Source organism: Bidens hawaiensis, unplaced genomic scaffold (assembly GCF_021521415.1).
Source record: "Bidens hawaiensis isolate Kalapana, Puna unplaced genomic scaffold, B.hawaiensis_p1.1 tig00024831_1, whole genome shotgun sequence".
NCBI classification, from domain to species: Eukaryota; Viridiplantae; Streptophyta; class Magnoliopsida; order Asterales; family Asteraceae; genus Bidens; species Bidens hawaiensis.
The window spans coordinates 7137-27059 of NW_027493936.1; the positions used below are offsets into that span (position 1 = coordinate 7137).

General features: G+C 40.5%; 1 protein-coding gene across 1 annotated transcript; it reads right to left on the bottom strand.

Moving 5' to 3' along the window:
• Positions 1-13664: 13664 nt before the first annotated feature.
• Positions 13665-19698, bottom strand: LOC143570138 (light-inducible protein CPRF2-like). Its single transcript, XM_077055874.1, has 6 exons — positions 19352-19698; positions 17558-17651; positions 16464-16662; positions 14553-14628; positions 14352-14477; positions 13665-14271 (listed from the first exon to the last, which is right to left on the bottom strand). The coding sequence occupies exons 1-6, from the start codon at positions 19670-19672 to the stop codon at positions 13858-13860; spliced, it is 1230 nt and encodes a 409-aa protein (XP_076911989.1). The 5' UTR covers positions 19673-19698; the 3' UTR covers positions 13665-13857.
• Positions 19699-19923: the final 225 nt, after the last annotated feature.

Genomic DNA, 19923 nt, shown 5'->3' on the forward strand with positions numbered 1-19923 from the left:
GACAGAACATGGTCATTCCAGACGCTTTTTCAGGCGCGTGGGCGTGATTTTTCGGGCGCGTGGCCGCGAAATTACTGGCACACGTCCTTTCTACAGCTGTTGCCAGCTTGCTTTTTGCCACGTGTCATAGTTTCATTGCACCGTCGATTTCTCTCTCCTCCGCATTAAATTCACCGCATTAATTGCGATTAGTATATAAAGGGGGAGAGGCCTCTTTGTAATCCACACTTTCACCTCTCTTCTTCTTCTTCTTAGTGATTTCCGGCAAATACTCCCCTTTTTCAGGCAAGCATTTTCCCGAAATCACTCTTCTTTCTGCAAAAATGTCTTCTCATGATGCTGAAGCTGTAGCCGACGATAGGAGTACTGCTGGCGAATGCCAGTGTGCTCTACCTGTCGATCAGTACCAGTACATCGTCAGGAAGTTCATGCTCGAGTCTCTCGAGCCTGAGTTTCCTGAATCCCACCAGACTGTGTACGATGCCCCCAGTGGCAAGATCGGGGTATATGCTGCATTCTTTGTTTATGGGAACCTTAGGTTCCCATTGACAAAGTTTGTGTACCGTGTCCTGGAGAGGCACGGGGTGCACCTGACCGAGGTGCATCCGATGGCGATTGCCAAGGTCCGGCACTTCGAGTGGGTGTGTCGGATTCTGGGTATTGAGCCCTACGTGGACCGCCTGATGACCTTCTATACTTGGAGGTGCGTCCAGGGGTGGTACACCCTGACAACCCGTATCAAGGGTTTGAAGATCTGCGTGACCGAGCGCAGTCTCCGATCGTGGAAGCGGGAGTTCTTCTACATCTCTGCCCGCGCCATCCCCATTGCTATGAAGTTCAAGAAGGGTCAAGCGCTTCCGAGCCTTCACGCTTCCAGCTACCAGGAGGCGGAATGGTTCGCGAAGATATCCCGGGTCCAATCTCCGGTTTACCGGTTTGCGGAGTCCGGGATGGTGCTGCTGGGGATGAGCCGGGTATGGAAGGATGCTTCCCGGTTTCCCATCCTTCTTGAATACGGTTTGAACTCTATTCCTTATGGTATGTCTTGTCTTTCTTGCTGATATTAGTTAATTTTCTAACTGTTTCTTTTTCATTCAGAGGGGAATAATTTGGAGTCGCTCCTGTTCCCGCGGGAAGCTGACAGTCCCGTGCGGGTGGGCACTCGTGCTCTGGACGACAATGAGTTGCCCATCCTGGAGCAAACGGCGGATAGGTTTGTGGAGGTCTATCCGCCGGGCCAAGAGATCCTGAGCCACCGGCGGCCAGGTAAGGAGATATTCTATCCTGAACCCCTCAATGCTGTACCCGTTGCTGGAAATCCTTACATCCTATCTTCTTCTGAGGAATCCGCAGATGGTCCTCCCCTTGTGCGGAAGAAGAAGGTTGCTGCCGGCGTGAAGGGGAAGGAGAAGGCCTCCACAGCTGATCCAGTTGTTCTATCTGACTCGGAGTCAGATAGTGAAGAGGTGGCGGGGGAGCCCGGTGGTGAGAAGACCACTGCTCCGGAGGCTACGACCGTTACCTCCGGAGAACCAACAAAGACGACGGTGACCGGTACCAAGAGGCCGGCTCCATCGGGTTCCTCCCCGCCCGTCCGTACGTTCAGGGTCAAGAAAACCCGTAAGTACAATCATAGTTTGTCTTTATTTATTACTTCATAAATTTATCTTAACACTTTCTTCTTTGTGCAGGCGTGGATGTTGACGCATTCCGGGGTGAGGCGCAGAGGAGTACCCTTCCGCCAATGACGGTAGGCTTGGTCAGCCTACCTGAGGCGTCGACCCAGGTGCCTGCGCCTGCTACCGCTGGTTCAGTTGCTCCCTCTGAGCAGACTGTTCCAGCTGAGATGACGTCACCGCCGGCTGTGAGTGCGATTTTTACAGCATCCTTCACAGAGCCGGCGGTTACTGCTGCTGCCTACGAGGCGGCGACCGCGGCGGCGACCACAACGGCGGCCTCGGCGGCTGCCTCCATGCCCGCGCCACCGGCACCGATGGCCGGACCATCAGGTACGCGCAGGGCTTCCCGCCGATCTTTGCCACCTTCCCGTCTGCCTGACCTGTTGGATGGATTTCCTTTAGGTTCAGGTGATGGGTTTGGCGGCTATCGGCCTATCATTGACCCTACAGGTGCGTAGGGTTCCTTTCTTTTCTTATGTTTTTTATCATCTTTTCCTTACTGCCTTTGTTTCTTTTGCAGTGTCGGATTCCAATGAAGTGTATGTTCCACGATGGAACATTCGCCGAGGAACAACCCTTCGCACACCTGTGGAGTGCGTGGACTGGGCTCGCCACGCTGCTCCTCCGGGTGCGTTGGGGGAAGCCATGGTTAGCTACCAGGAGGGTAGGCTAACTAATGAGCTTCGGGTTCTCCAGGCCCGGACGCAGCCGCGCGTCGAGCTGCTTTGTCGTGAAAACGACAAGTTGAAAGCAGCTCGCGCCAAGGACATATCTGAGGCGCGTGCTCTTCGGGAGGAGAACCAACAGCTGGCGGCAGCTGCCGCCGACAAGGAGAAGGCCTTCAAGGCCCTCGAGGTTGAAGTTCAGGCGCGACTCGAGGCCCGCTCCAAGGCTGCCCAAGCTGTGAATGAACAGCTTCGGCTGGCCAGGGAGACTGCGCGAAACGCAACCGAGAGGGCTGCCAAGGCTGAAGCCGTTGCTGAGCCTTTGCGTGTGGAGAATGAGGAGCTCAAGGCCAAATTAGAGGCTCTCCAACGAGCTCATGATGCCTTGGCAATGGAAGATGCCAAGAAACTCCAGGAAATCCTGGACCAGAGGGGGGTGCTTGACCACACCGAGCGGAAGCTTAAGGGCGTCGAAGAGGCTGCCGCAAAGGAAGTTTTACTTGCCAACCTTAACAAGAGCGAAGCCGAACGCGCCCATAAAGAAGCTCAAGCTGCCCTCCAATGGCTTCTTCGAGAAGCGTTGCCTCAGGTATGTTTAGTTTTATCTTCACGCTTTTCTTTTGTAAGAAAAGGTTCTAATACTTGTGTTTTTTCTTTGTAGGTTGTGCGTCGGGTCTTTTCAGAGACCTCTTACGATGATGCTATGACCGCAGCCCTCAACGCTTCTCTTGAGGATGGGGAAAAGGCCGGCTTCCTGCTTGGTCTAGGGTTTGTTGAGAAAGGCGTCCCGCCTTCCAACTTCCCTTTGTTCGATGTGGATACCGAAGCCATTTATGACCAAGCATTGAATCAATACGCCGCCTTCCCGCATCCAGTGGTGGAGAAGGTGGACGAAGTAGCTGCTGCTGATGATGGGTTAGCTGTCCTCAAAGCGTTCCTCGAACCACCCCGTTCTTCTGACGGAGCGGGTCCAAGTGGAAGCGGCCCTGAAGCTTGATCCTGAAGATCCCTTCCCATTGCTAAGATAGATTTGTATAGTTTTATTCTTTTAAGCGGGTAGTTACCCGGCCATTCTTGTAATATATTCTTGAAATATTAATCTTTTTGCGTATAAGATTGTTATTTCCTTCTTTGGGTTCCTTGCTTTATAAACTTATGACTTGCATACTTAGTTTAAATTAGCAATTTTCCAAGTGTTTAGAAGAAGAACCTTTGAACGTGGTTGATAGTGGGTTAAAGTTTCGCTTCCTCCTTCGTGATTGTGCGGGTAGAACCGTCACTTGCACTTGGTAGGATGGCTAAACTTTAGCCTTCATCTGACCTGCGTGTAGGTTTTCCTTTTCGACATTTCTAAGGCATTAAGATAAGTTAACCTTTGAACGTGGTTGATAATAGGTGTGAAGTTTTGTTTCCTCTTTCGTGATTGTGCGGGTAGAACCGTCACTTGCACTTAGTAGGATGGCAAAACTTTACCCTTATCTGACCTGCGTGTAGGTTTTCCTCATCTTTTGAGGATAAGTTAACCTTTGAACGTGGTTGACAATAGGTGTGAAGTTTTGCTTCCTCTTTCGTGATTGTGCGGGTAGAACCGTCACTTGCACTTAGTAGGATGGCAAAACTTTACCCTTATCTGACCTGCGTGTAGGTTTTCCTCATCCTTTGAGGATAAGTTAACCTTTGAACGTGGTTGATAATAGGTGTGAAGTTTTGCTTCCTCTTTCGTGATTGTGCGGGTAGAACCGTCACTTGCACTTAGTAGGATGGCAAAACTTTTACCCATATCTGACCTGCGTGTAGGTTTTCCTCATCCTTTGAGGATAAGTTAACCTTTGGACGTGGTTGATAATAGGTGAGAAGTTTTGTTTCCTCTTTCGTGATTGTGCGGGTAGAACCGTCACTTGCACTTAGTAGGATGGCAAAACTTTACCCTTATCTGACCTGCGTGTAGGTTTTCCTTATCCTTTTAAGAATTTTGTTTTTGACCATTCGACGCGCGGTTGTCGATAGGTTAGTGTTCAGTTTCCTTTCATGATTCATGCGGATAGACCGGCACTTTCATTTAATGGGAGAATTGAACTTTTCCTTCAACTGACCTGCGTGAAGGTTTGCCACGTTATTGGGTTCGTGCGGGTAGGACCGCCTTCCCACGCAACGACTTTACGTAATGTGAATGCCGTCACCAGTGTTGCATAGTTTAACCGTTCGACGCGCGGTTGCGTGAAGGTTTGTCACGTTTTTTGGGTTCGTGCGGGTAGGACCGCCTTCCCATGCAATGACCTCACGTAATTATGCGGTGAAAACCGGCATATTGGTGTTCAGAAAAGTATAAATGTAAAATCATCAGCTTCGATGTTCTTAAAAGAGAATCATTTCCATTAGAAGTGGCTCTTGGCCTTTTCTTTACAAATTGGAATTGATTTACATGCAAACTGTGTAAATGAGCTCCCTTCCATGTTGGGATGGGAGCGCCATCGAGCCGATACGCACCTGGTTCGGGATCTCGTTCTTTACGCAGCATGTAGTCTCAATGTTGAAGCTGGAATTTTTATTCGTTTTCCCCAGCTGGGGTTCTACACGCATCCGCCTGCTCAGCCTTTATTGCGCCACGAGGTGCGCGAGCGTCCCATCTCTGACAAATGCTTCGACCATGTCTTTTACATCTATGCATTCTTCAGTGTTGTGGCCCTTTGTCTTGTGAAAGTCACAGTATTTGCTCCGATCAGCATCGTGACGATGTCGGATTATCGGAGGTTTTGGCCACGGGAGCTCTTCAGTGGCGAATATCTCAGTGACGCTTTTAGTGAGTGGCGTCCATCTGGAGTTTCGGTGCGGGTGTACATTATCCCTTCCGCCCACTCGATGTTGCAAGCCGGGTGAGGTGTCAAAGTTTACCCTTGACTGCCAAATGCCTAGCTTTCGCTTTTTATTTAGTCTGGCGGTGAGGACGTTGTCTTCTCTCGTCTTCTGAGTGTAGAGGTTTGTGCTCTGTGGGAGATCTCTACCCAGTTGCTTCTCCGTTTCCGCATAGCGTTTTGCTGCTGTCATGATGCCATCCCATGTGGATGGCATGCCATCTTTACCCGTTAGGGTGCGGATGAGCTCTGGGTCATGTGCGCCCTGGATGAAGGCAGCGCGAACAAGATCTTCGCTGATATTGCCCAAACTTAGCTTCTTTGAGTTGAAGCGAGTGATGAAGTTTGGCAGAGATTCATCTTCCTCTCGTATGCATTTGAGGATTGTCCATTGCTCCTCGGTATACTTCCGTTGCTGGCTGAAGTGTTGGCTAAACTTCTGTTGGAAGTCTGCCCAGTCGTAGATGTGGTTGACCGGTAGACGATCAAACCAAGCTCTAGCAGCCCCCACCAGCGTCATTTGGAACATGTAACACCACGTGGGTTCCGTCCAATTGCTGACGGTTGCCCCCGCTATGAACCTGTTCAAATGATCGTCTGGATCAGATATACCGTCATATGTGCCTATGTTGGGCATTTGTTTGGCACTCTTTGGGGCGATTGCTTCAGCAATGTCCCTTGCAAATTTGGACGTTCCTGCATTTGCAACGTTTGGTCTGAACGTTTTAGAGAAGTCTCGTGGACTTCCACCTGTGCTTTTTGGTTTGAAGGCTTGTCCAAAATGCCTTTTCGGTTGGGATTCCGTTTCCTTACGCTTCCCTTTTGCCCTATGGCGAGGGTTCGCGTCGGAGTCGGATTCCTCCGAGTCGTCCTCCCAGTACTCGAATTCGTCGGCCTGTTGCACGGAACGCAAGCGTTCGTCCAACTCAGCCTGGAATTCCTTTTGTCGTGCCTCCGCCCATGCCTTAACTTCATCGAGAGTCTGGCGGGGGAGTCTTCGTTTCTCAAACTGGGTATCGGTGGATCCCAGTAGGCGATCATTTACTGCACTTGCCCCAGCTTTGGTAAGTGGGGTAGTGTTCGTAAAATTTACTTCACTTGCCCCGGCTTCGGTAGCCGGGGTAGTGTTCGTAAAAACTGTGTTGCCGGTATTCCCCCTAGTAGCTGGGGTTGTGGTTACCGGAATTTCTCTAACCATCTTTGTAGAAGTTTGAAAAAACTGGAGAAAAATAAAGTTCTAGCTTTAAGCACGGATGGCGCCAATGAAGAAACACTAACCGGACCCCGGACAGATTACTGGTAACCTGGGGGTTGGAGAGATGTTTCCCACGAGGGGTTAGACCCTTGGAAGATGGTTCTTCTGATAACCTGCAAAACAGACACCGTGAGCTCGTCACTGAGAAGGGGGGGGGGTTCCTCCTTGTGACCACCCTCCGGCGTGAGAATCAGACTAGATTGCTCTTTAAATATAAAAGTATATTAAGAGATTGCTAGAGCAGATATCAGGTATAATATGATAATAATGTAGTAAGATGATAAGATGAGATGATCATACCATTTGGGGTATTTATAGCCGAAGGTAGGTTTCCAAGGAGGTATGGCCGGCTGCTACAGTGTTCCTGTTCCACCAACAGTAGCCTACGCACGTGCCCTGCTGGTAGTTGGTGGGTAGGTAGCGGCTGATAGGGACCAGGCCTGCTGTATACTATTCCTGTTCCACCAACTGACGGCTACGCACGTGGTATGGCAGTAGTTGGTGAGTAGGCAGCGGCTAATAGTGATACAGTACAGGAGCATGCTGCTCGCCATACTGTATCAGTGAGCTGTCGTATCTCTGATCAGATCTTTCGCCCATACCTCGTCAGGTACAGTAAAAGATCCTTCAGTATACGGACTGGCTTATTTGGGCGGGAGTATTCCCCCTCCCGCCTCTGTGCGGGATTGCTCCCGGCTTGGCTCATTCCTTCAGGTGACACTGAATGATGGAGAGCTAAGTGCCTTGTGCGTGTAGCCATGCTGCGCGGGTGGCCTTCCCTAATGGCTTGTATCCGAGGCTGCGGGGACAGGCGGAGTCCTTCACCATTGGGAGGCATTTCCTGCGGGACCAGCTTGCGTACTGCGCGTAAGGACGTCACGTCTCTGAGCATGGTTGGTCCTGCGGATCCAGTTGGTCTCTGCGCAGACGTCCCTGTTTAAGGTGAGTCTTGCGGGTCCAACTGGGCTCTGCTGGGACCTACCTCTTCAGTTACCACCACTGCACCTTGTATTTGGTAAATTTTTCAACCCATCTGGCCCGTTTCCATTTGGTTATTTATTTAATTCTCTCATACATGACCCAATTGATCCGGCTCAAAATTGCAACCTCTAGTTCAAATTTTAGTTTTGGGAGTCTTGAAGATCTAATACTCTTGCAGGCGGCAAAAGAATTTGAAACGGAGTTGAAAAAGGATCCGGAAGCACTTGAAGACTCAAAAACTGCCATTAATGAGATGGTCGAGCAGGAAAACGAAGACGCCAAAAGCACGCTGGTGACTTTATAGGCTAGTTGATGCTAGCAAAACACGAGCATTACTTAGCGTTTGATACGGTTAGCTAATAATCAAAACCTAGTATTCGGATTCCATTTTGTAAAACATTATCAACACTTTTATTATCAGTCACTTTTGTTATTTGCTATACGTTTTTCATTTCAATGTCTATTGCTTATGGTGTGGTTTTAAGTTTTAGTGCTTTTGTTCTGTTGGATGCAATTTCTCACAGCTGGACCGAGCCAGACACCTAGCCGGTCCAGCTAAGCCGTTATGAACTGTTGTCAATTGGATTGGTTGGACGGTTACTGGACTGATGGCTGGACTGGATTTTATTTTTCTTTTGATCATTTCCTTCAATTTCCCCTTTAGTTAGATATTTGATAATATATGTAGGCTATACCTTTTTAGAGTATTCACATTGGAATCCATATATGATTCATCCCTAACGTTATAATCAAAAAACAGTATTAAGACTTTTATCAAATTATGCACTCCATTTGATTCCTTAAAATTTGGTTTAGATATATGGATTGAATAGTGTGGCTCTCTATATATACGAATTAGGATTACTAGGCCTGTAAACGAACCGAACGTTCGTGAATTATTCGTGAATTGTTCGGCGGGAAGTTCGTTTATGTTCGTTTATTTAATAAACGAATGAACACAAACAAAATATTTGTGTTCATTTAATTAAACGAACGAACATGAACAAATGTTCCGCTTGTTCATTTATGTTCACGATCGTTCGTTTATGTTCGTTTATTTATGTTCGTTTGTATTTGTTTATTTATGTTCACTTATGCATTAATAGAAAATAATTACTTATTATCTGGATGAGTAATCCAATTAAAGGTTTTTACATTTTTTAATTTGAGTTCATTTAAGTGTTTTCATTTACGTTCATTTATACTTGTTTGTGTTCATTTACATTTGTCATCTATGTTCATTTATATTCGTTTATCTTTTTCAGTTATGTTCATTTAGATTATAAACAAACGAACATAATGAACACAAATTTTCATTTTTTAAATAAACGAAAATGAATATAAATATTTGTTCGATTAAGTGTTCGTATTCGTTTAAAGTTAAATGAGCGAGCAAGAACATACCCTTGTTTGTGTTTGTTTGATTTGTTTACAGACTTTTATTATTCACATTGATGAATACGCCGGTCTCAATTTCTAGGCTCTATTGATTTTTATTTGTGTTCGCTTGTGTTCGTGAACCGTTCGTGAACACATTCATTTCCTTAATGAACGAACACGAACATAAAATCTCGTTTCGGTAAGTGTTCGTGAACCGTTCGTGAACACATTATTTCCTTAACGAACGAACAAACTAGACATTTTATTCATTTGAAGCTTTAGTATTCATTTATGCGTTTAAGTTTTTGTATTTTATTTAAACTTCACATCATTTATGTAAAACTTACTAAAGAGTAAAGTGCTATTTTTGTCCTTATGGTTTGATAAATAATGCGAAATTAGTTCAAAAAGTTTATTTTTTGCATATGGACCCTCCACGTTTCTCAATTCTTGCCAATTACATCCAAATCACTAACCTCGTTAAATTTAATCGTTAAGTCAGGGGTCGACATGTCTTTTCACTATTTCTTTTTTATATGAGTAAAGTGCCAAAATCGTCCCTGAGGTTTGGTCATATTTGCGAATTTCGTCCAAAAATATTTTTTTCGCAAGTAGACCCTCGATTTTTCCCAACTGTTGCCAATTTCATCCAAATTGTTAACTCGGACTATATTCAACGTTAACTTATGGTTGTTACTGTCCTTTTACATTTTTGTTTACATTATTGTTATTATGTGTTTGTTTGATGACATTTTATAACATTTCACGATTCCTATGTTTGAATCCAATATATTATCTGTTTGTTTATTCTTCTTTATTTTTAGTCATATAAGGGGTTTAGCTCAGCGTAATAACAAACAATGTAAACAAGTATGTAAAAGGACAGTTTCACCCCTGAGTTAATGTTAAATTTAGACCAAGTTAACAAATATGACGAAATTGGCAACAGTTGGGAAACATCGAGGGTCTAATTGCAAAAAAAAATATTTTTGGACGAAATTAGTAAATGTGACCAAACTTTAGGGACGATTTTGGCACTGTACTCATGTAATAAAGAAAGAGTGAAAAGACATGTCTGCCCCTGAGTTAACGATTCAATTTAAAGGAGTTAGTGATTTGGATGTAATTAGAAAGAATTGGGAAACGTGGAGTGGAGGGTCCATATGCAAAAAAGAAACTTTTTGGACTAAATTCGCATTATTTGCCAAATCACAAGGACGAAAATAACACTTTACTACTTAGTAAATATTGAGCAGTGAAGTTATTGTTATAAAATTATTGCGTTAATTGTATGTAAGTATAGATAAGTTACATTAATCGTTCTTATGTTGAATGTAATTAACTTATTAAGATGATTTAAGATTGAAAGTTGTTAGGTAGAATAAATATGCTTACCAGCCTAATTTTGGGAAAATAAATATGCTTACCAGCCTAATTTTGTTTTACAAAACAAACTTATATATTAATCAAAACGTTTACAAGAACATGATCAGCAGCAACATGCTGAATAAAACAGCCCCTAATTACAATGGATTATCCACACAACATATATAATAAACCATGAAATACCTCCTACTAATATAACACAACCACCTATTGCCACGCAGTAATTTCTCTAACTCGCGTGCGGCTCTTAAATGCATCTAAGATCAGCCTTTACACCAACACCTGTAACGATTCTTGACGACTAAACAAGTTGTACAAGCTAAGAGCATTCTCATCCGGTTCTCTATCCCTATCTCTATAATTACACTAAAAAACACTACATTTCTTTCTTCTATTTAATTAAATAATATATTTTTTATTATAGTTTGTTCATTACAATTTTCTCTCTCCACCCTATAATTTACACAAAATCACAACCCTTTCCCCAAATTTATAAAAAAATCACTACATTTTCTCTCTCCACCCTATAATTTACACTCACAACCACTCAAAACAAACTTATATAACAACAAGAGATTACAAGGCTTTTAGTACAAATACAAGTGTGTAAGTTGTGATGTGTTTGTGAGTACAAATGAAGTCCTTAGAGCATTCACAGCCCATTCCCTTAAAATATATGAGGGGGTTTGTAAATTATATGGTATGGTTATGAGTGGTGTGAGTAGAGGAGAGAAAAAATGTAATAGAGGAAAGCTAAATTTGGGGATTCACTGTATAGACCGTATAATTTTTTAATATTTTCTAAAAGTGGTTGTGATTGGAGGAAAGAGAAAAGATAATGATAAAGGTATAAAAAGTATAATTTAATTAAACAGGAGGAAAAAAAAAACAGTGATTTTTAGTGTAATTATATGATATATATATATACAGATATAAGGTAAGGAATGTGTTGGGAATGCTCTTAATGCCTATTTATACTAGTAAGGGTTGATCCAGACCTTGTTAATCTAGACTATTCTAAACATAAATAATAAATGCTAGCATCTAGAAATTTTTTGAAAACATACACCCCTTTTAAGATGTATCATGGCTGGTCTAGAAAGTTCGGGGTTGTTTCGAAGAGTTCCAGGCAGCCCTTGATGCATCAAAAGTGTTCTAGAAGCATCCAAAACTCGTGAAAAATGTTTTTTCACTTTTTGTATTTAGGCGGACCTCCCACTTAAATTCGCAATGTCCTTGTCGTGATACTTGTCCCCACGATCTGTATGGCGATTATGGTCTTGCCTCTATACCTTGAATCTGTCTCTATGGTATGCGGTAACAAATCGAATAATCTTAAATTAAACATGCAGTGGTGACCTGCTTCATCTAAGTGGCTATGGTTGCTAGCCACCACACTGCCGATGTCGTCTTCGTGGTACAGCCACGACACTGTCGATCACTAGAACGTTGGTACAGACATCGCAGTGGCCAGACCGTTGGTGTACACACAGCAAAAAAAGCAGTACCCCTTACCTACAGTGCCACTTTGTGAGACAACGGTAGTTTGCAATTTATTACTATATTACTTTTGCCCCCCTTGCCATTTCAAACCAAACTTGTTACGACCCACACTCGTTTTTAATATTACAAATGTCAAAAGAAAAAACATAAAATTCACTGTTCACATTCCATGTTTCAATTGTTTTATTAAGAACAAGACATCCAATGACGCGAAAAGATATTCAAAGCTCAAATACCAACTGATTTTTGACACAATACAAATCCAAAATTAGGCCACTGCACATAAGTATGATGATGTTTCGGTTAACACAAGATTCCAACAATACAATACTAGTGGCCCTCGCCACCTAGGGCAGTCCCGCCAACATCTCCACGGGCAGCGGGTATATGGCAGTTGGTGGCGGCAGGTGGTGTCGGTTCAGATGAGCTACAAGAATAAGATGGGGTCGACATGTTGGACACTGGCTGAACCATCGGGATAAACCCGAATATTCTTTTGACTCTTTCTTCAGCCATCTTCACCTGCATATATAGCGGTAAAAAAGTGGTAAGGTCAAACATGAAGCATAAACGGGTCAACGAGTCAATTAACCTTTGTTCTCATGGTTTCAACATCGGCTTTAAGCACTCTGTTATCAACTGCTGCTTCATTGTACTTTTGGCTTATGTCGGTGAGACGTTTAAGTAATGAAGAATTTTCAGCCCGTAATTGAGCAGCCTATGAGCAAGGATAGAAGATTTGGCTATATAAGTTACGTGTTTTGTCTACCTTAAAAAACACAAAAGAAACAGACCCGTGTTTCAAGCTCAGTCAAATGAGCCCGCGTTATTCTTCTTGAACGTCTATAGGATTCTCTGTTCAATGGCATTCTAGGGAGAAAAAAAATGTATTAGCCTCCAGATATGCATTCCTAAAAAAATAGAACAATTTCATATATACCTCCGAAAAAAGTGCATAATATCATTCTTTATACTATAAGAAAGTTAGCATCAAATAAATATTATATCAAGTTTTGAGAAAGATATATTACTCTTTATATTATAAGAAAGTTAACATCAAATATTCTAAACATATTAGTCAACCTTAAAAAACAGCAGCTTGTTCAACCTTAAAAGACACGTTTTTGGTTAAGCAACAGCTTGCTCAACCTTAAAAAAACGTTTTCACATGTTTCTGGTTAAAACATCAACCTGTTTCAACCTTTAGGAAAACCGTTTCTTGACACTTTTCTAGTTAAAACATTGTTGGTAAACCACAACAGATTTAAGTAAGAAAGATAAAGAAAAATAATATATTTCTACTAACCTTGTTCTTGTTCGTTCCTCAATAGTCTTTGTGGAATTGAGAACCATAAAAATCGATGATTATATATATAGAGGGAAAGGGATTGTAGTAAATTAAGTAAATTCAACTTATTTTAGGTAAACAGAATAGTGATAAATCAAAATCAAAACAAATCAATAAATCCACCTCATCATATAGAATAACCTCTAATCTAATTATGAAATAGTTTCTTTGGGTTAATTGGTTCGGTAATACCGGAACCACCGAACGACATCGTCGCAACTTGTTGGATAGCGATGGGCTCATATATTGCACCAGCTTCGGCGTGTTTGATCAATGTGGGAGACCAAGTCCCATCATTGTAGATGGGGGTTTAGGTGGTCAAACCACCACAAAAGTTGGTCAATTAATTTCAGCCTAGTCTTCATGATAATGGAATTGGAGGTTCTTGCCAGATCTTAGAGGGCTTCCATTGTATAATAATAATTTTACAGGTTTTGATCACTGCTATTATAGAGATCAAAACATAGTCAAACCTCCTAAATTTATTCATTAAACAATTTGGATTATTTTTACCAATTACCATATTCCCTTTTAGACCCTTTTCCATTATTAGAAATAGTAATTAATTGGTCAACAAGAAGTCCAAAAGGCATAAAAATCCATTGTTCACATTCCATGTTTCAATTGAGAACAAGACATCCAATGGCGAGAACAGACAGACAGATATTCACAGTTCAAATAACCAGAACACCAACTGATTTTTGACACAATACAAATCCAAAATTAGGCCACCCGAACCCGATCGATGAAGCCACTGCACATAAAAATGATGATGTTTAGGTTACCATTAGATTCCAACGATATAATACTAGCGCTCCCCGCCACCTGGGGCGCTCCCGCCAACATCTCCACGGAACTGTTTCTGCAAATGTTCCAGACTAGCCACCCGCTGCATTGAAGCGGTTCGACCCATCTTCTGTGCCCCGACATCCGACATCACAGAATTCGGGTGTTGAACATGCTCGACTGGTGGCGGGAGGTTGACCATGGGCACTCGTGCAGCGGATATGTGGTGGTTTGTGGCTGCAGGTGGTGGGGGTTGGCCCTGGTAGAAGTGTTGCTGCTTCATGTCATCTTGCAAGGGAACCACAGTGTCGGTGGATGTATCAGATGGGCTGCAAGAATATGATGGCATGGGACCCATTGTTGATATGTCAGACACGGGTTGTATCATCGGGTTAAACCCGGTTATTCTTTTGACACTTTCTTCAGCCATTTTCACCTACATGTATGCTCGGTTAAACAGGTAAAGAAATTGAAAAGTCAAACATGAAGCATAACCGGGTCAATGAGTCAACTAACCTTTGCTCTCATGGTTTCAACATCGGCCTTCAGCACTCTGTTATCAACTGCTGCTTCATTGTACTTTTGGCTTATGTCAGTGAGACGTTTAAGTAATGAAGAATTTTCAACCCGTAATTGAGAAACCTACGAACAAGGATAGAAGATATTAATTACGTGTTTTGTCTGCCTTAAACGACACAAAATTTTTATGAAACAGACCTGTGTTTCAAGCTCAGTCAAATGAGCCTGCTTTCTTCTTCTTGAACGTCTAGCGGATTCTCTATTCGATAGCATTCTAGAAAAAAAAAACACATATAGTTAGCCACCTGATATGCATTATTAAAAAAATAGTATATATCTCCGAAAACGTGCATAATATCATTCTGTATACTATAAGAAAGTTAACATCAAATATACATATCCAAAATATTTCAAAATTCTAATTACCCATTTTGTTTAATGCATTTTTGTAATATAACCATTATACTCTTCTCTTTCTCCGTACGCTCAAAACTCTTATATCATAAGGCGGTTTCAAGAAAAGAATATAATTGCCATATATTTGAAAATGAGTTATATTTGATATTATGATTTTTTGTTGGGTAGATACTAGATAACTACATATGATGATATTATACCAAGTTTTGAAAAGGATATATGAAATTCATTGCTATCAAATGCGGTAGGCACATAGGCTTCGCAGAGGGCCTAGGTGCAAGGCGCAAGTTACGAGAGGACCCGAGAAAAAAAAAAGCGCACTTAATGTAAAAAAAAATAAAAAAATATTATGCATTCAAAACTTGAATAAGATAGTTCAAATACAAAAAAAAAAAAAAAAAAACTATAACAAAAGTTCAAAACTGCAAACTAACAAACCTCAAAATGTTTAAAACTTGAAAACCAAAAGTTCAAAAAATAATAAATAGAAAAAACATAATTTAATCTGTTTATAAACATATTTTTCAACCTAAAAAAACAGCAGCTTGTTCAACCTTAAAGCATGTTTTTGGTTTAAACAGCAGCTTGTTCCGCCCGTTTAAAGCATCCTGCTGGTTAAACCCGTTTTGACATGTTTCTGGTTAAAATATCAACCCGTTTCAACGTTCTATTTTATCAGTGTCTTCCTTTGTATTTTAACCTTTCCCTATAGATTAGTGATAAATCAAGATAAAAAAAATCAATAAAGAAAACAAAATAACAAAAATAGCCCTTATTTTAAGGGAACAACAAAAGTGAACCCTTGCGATTCTCATCCAACATATTCTACTCTATAATTTAACTAAAAATCGTACTTTTTAGAATTTTTCTCTTATTTTAAAAAACCCCACACATTTCATTCCATATTTTTATTTTTATCTTAGTCACAAACGCTTATTTTATTATTTTTCTCGTTTTTAGACAATCATATAAATTTGATGGAGAATGAATAGTAGTTTTCATATAAGAAAAGTTACTGTAGCAACTTTTTATAATTTAGGGTTATATAAGTGAAATGGTGTGAGGGATGGAGTCTTCTTTTGGAAGAAGTTTTTATAATTTAAAGACGAAGGAGGGCTTAATGGATGGGTTGTGAATGCTCTTATCAAATCTTCTATATTTTGTGAGTGATTTTTAATCATGTAGAGAGTAATTTAGGGTGTTGTGAGTGTGAGAGAGAGAAAATGTAATGATATTTCTGTATACTTGAAAAGTTACTGTACACGCCCTATAATTTTTTAATATTTTTTGAAACTGGTAGTGAGTGAACGAGAAAGAAAAGATAATCATCATCATCATCGTACTCAGTATATCCCACCAATAGCAAAGCTATGGTAGGGTCTGAGGAGGGTAAGATGTCGACAGCCTTACCTCTACCCCGTAGGAATAGAGAGGCTGCTTCCGGTGAGACCCTCGGCTTGGTAGTAGTTTTGCATCAAGCCTTGGACATAAGGCGCATAACACTCAACCATCTGCACACCGGTCGATTGGTGCATGTACCCTTGTCTTTCGGTATAAAGAAAAGATAATGATTAGGGTATAAATATGTGGTATTTATTGAAAAGTAGAGAGAAAAGATAGTGATTTTTAGTGTAATTTTAGGTTTGGAAATAGGAGAATGGATGTGAATGGTCTTATACCCTTGTATTTTACCTTCTAACGCGTTTTGCATCGGTGGGGTCCATATTCTGAGTTGTTTCTGTGTCTCCTTCAAGCTCATCATCATCTGAAAGTTCTCGTGATGAGCCGCTTGTTGCTGACTTCACCGGGATTGCAGCCTTCTTTTGAACAACAGGCAATGAGGGGATTCCGACAGGCCCACCACCATCCTTACCAGCTCCTTTGGGGTCAACTACCCACCCCATACAAACATAATCACAGTTAATCATTTTGCAATTCATAATCTCAAACAAAAACAGTAATAAAATTACACATTAAACACTTGATAAGAAGTGTACAGGATGAGAAATAAACGAGCATATAAACAAACATTGATTTCTGTAATAAGCCAATGGCAATTATGAAGTGGCGAAAATCAATACTACTCACCAAATATAATTAAAAGCCTTACATGATTAGCAACTAAAATCATCCAACTAATATCAATATTTCAAAATACCTTTTAAATCAAACCTTTATAAAAGCTAACCAGTAAGATTCCCTGCACTATGCGGCGAACCAAAAGAGAACCCACAAAAAAAGTTGTGAATACGCCCAAAAAGATATCAACCCTTGTTTCACCTCAAATAAAAACCATATATATACGAATACTGATGCCAGTTCCAATAATGCCGTTACGGATGTTCAGTCAGGATCGGTTCGGCATGTTACGGTACTACCACTCGTATAGCTTATGAGAGCAAAACAAGACATACCATTTTGAATACAACCCCCTTTCAACAAAACTACACAGAAGTGTCGTAAAAAAAAATTAAACACGGATGCGTATTCAGCTTTTTCTAAAAAGTTAATGAATGCATGTTATTATAGAAAAATCAAATTAAATGATATATATATATGGGTTAAAGGCATATACTATTAAAATATAAGGGGTAAAACAAACTACAGCTCGTACCAAACTTTGGTCTTAAAATACATATGTGTATATAAAATATAACTAGCTGTATACTTCATTAATTCTATCAAATGAAACAGGCACAGACAAAAAAAAGAGCCCCAAAAAAAAAACAGCGCAGAACAAATAAATAATTAAAACATTTTCAACCAAAAAACAACCTAGAGCAGACCTTTAGAAGGAACCTGATTTCCCAACTGTGAGGTGTTAGAGGCTTGTGATCCATTGTCAGGTGCAGCAAAATCTTGAGATTTTACAGAAGATGCCTAAGGTCAAGAGTAAACTATACAAGTTATAAAGTGCCTTGAAACAAAACTGGAAAAGCAATAGACTTAAAGGAAAAACACGATATAACTACAAGATAGGAACACCAAAGTTCTGCGCTATCACCAGTGTTGGACAAATATTCAAATGTAATCCGCATTTTGTTAGCAAACCAGAAATCAAATTAACAACAAAAGCAAACATGTGCAAGTACGAGATTATTGCTAAATTAGATTTTACAGGGCACTTCATAAATCAATTTTTCCCTCACAAATAGTAACACCTTCAAAGTTGCAACACTACTTATATTTGCAAGAAACATTAAAATCTCTTCCTTTTTAAAGACATGGTTCTATCTTGTCACTTATCTGCTGTTTTGCTTACATATTAAAGTGATCACTTTACTGGATCTACTGGACCTCTTTATCAGTGAATTTCATGCAAGTTTTAAGATCTGGATCAGAAGATTGCTTTAATCATTAATCAGTGAATGCACTTTGAAGTGACTATTCTTCTGAAGATTGTTTTATACTTATGTTGCAGTTATGTATCATTTATTATGCATATAGTTAAGTTCAATGTTTATTTATAGAATCCAATGGTGGGCTAGGCAATTAAGATCAACTTTGCTTATATTCGATAAAGAAAAATCTGTTTTATACTATACACTTAACCATTTTTTTATATAAAATATGTATGGATCTTAATCATCTTAAATACAATGGGCACAAAACTTTTTCATGTCCATTATCCGTTTAAGCTATGGGCCTTTTGAGGTATTTAAATTCTAGGAGACGGCCCTGCACAAGCTCATCATGGTATTCAACTAGACAAAGAACATACTCAACCCTATTAGGCAAACAAATGGTTTTTAACAAGAAAACATCTGATATTCAGCTTTCAAAATTTGTGGCATCATTGTGTATTTTGTTTGTGCTTAGTATTTTGCAAAGTTATTGAAAGCCCTCGCTTCTTGCGCCTAGGCCCATTTTTCAGGCGATGCATAATAAATGCACTTCTAGTTCCTAGATGAGCGCTTCGGCATTGTCTAGATTAGGAATATGAGAAGATAAAAGCTGGGCAAAAGAATCGCAAGGAGTGCTATTGAAACATAGATCTAGGAGTAGTCAAAAGAATTACATTCAATATTTTGTTCTTCATGTATTAAAATTACATTTGAATCTTGAATATTTTAGAACTTTTGGTACTAATAAAATTATATTAAACGGTATATAACAGCTTTTATTTAGTTTATTTGAAGAATAATATTACTTTTTCATATACATAACATATTTTAAATCTTTTTATTAAGTGCGCTTTTTTTTCTCATGCCCTCGCTTTTTTTTTTGCCCCTTGTGCCTAGGCCCCAGGCGAGACCTATGCGCCTAGCGCATTTAATAACTATGATATTTTGATCTCATATAGAATTAATCTCTAATGTATTCAACTGTTTTATTAATAATAATAATAATAATCAGTAGAGTCTAACCAGAATCCCTTTTGACTCAGAAGGCAAGGATAACCATAATGAAATAATACTTGTATCAGAGAAAAGAGACAATCATGATATAAAGGCATTCTTCAAGACTAACAATTAACAAGCAAATAAACTAATATAGCTAATAATCATCCAAACAAATTTTACAATTAGTAATATATATGTTGTTATTTAAAGTAAAAAATGAATAATAAAACATGATACCCTGGTCAAGGCAACAGCTGCACAGGCCAAATTAAGACGACTCTTGAGATACGCCTGATACTCCTCGGAATCAGTGGGAGCATTAACTCCGGAGGCAGAAGTTGATTGTTGTTTTTGTTTTTGTTTGATCTCAAGATCATCGTTTGGTTTAGAAGATGAAGATGCGGATGCTTCTTGGAGGAAGCATTGGAATTGCCACTCGGACATGCTCCGGTTCATGGCTGAGCGGTTCTTGGAGGCGGAGGATGACTCATCGTCGGCTGCCGGCGATGGTGACCAAAAGTGGCCCGCAATATCGTCCACTGAAAACATCCTATCCATTCTCCTTCTCTCTCTCTCTCTCTCTTTCGACTTTAAGCATACGTATGGTTGGACCCTTTTATGTTTCAGATTACTCCTTCAGGTTGACTCATCTTTAGACTACCTCCTCTTACTATTTCAGTATGTCATTACTAGTCCTTCTATGAAAGCTTTTGTTGTACCACTGATGTGGGACATTTTATGACTGTTGTACCATAGATGTTTAGTCAAGTCGGTGACTGTCAATTTGTCTCTTTTATTATGTCCTAAAT

Bases quoted from the DNA above. Each gene is read 5' to 3' on its own strand.
- LOC143570138 (XM_077055874.1), bottom strand. From the start codon at position 19,672: ATGGATAGGATGTTTTCAGTGGACGATATTGCGGGCCACTTTTGGTCA. The intron at 17,652-19,351 runs GTATCATGTTTT...TCTTGACCTTAG, and splicing joins CAGCTGTTGCCTTGACCAGG to GCATCTTCTGTAAAATCTCA. The intron at 14,272-14,351 runs GTTAGTTGACTC...GCATACATGTAG, and splicing joins TTGAAACCATGAGAGCAAAG to GTGAAAATGGCTGAAGAAAG.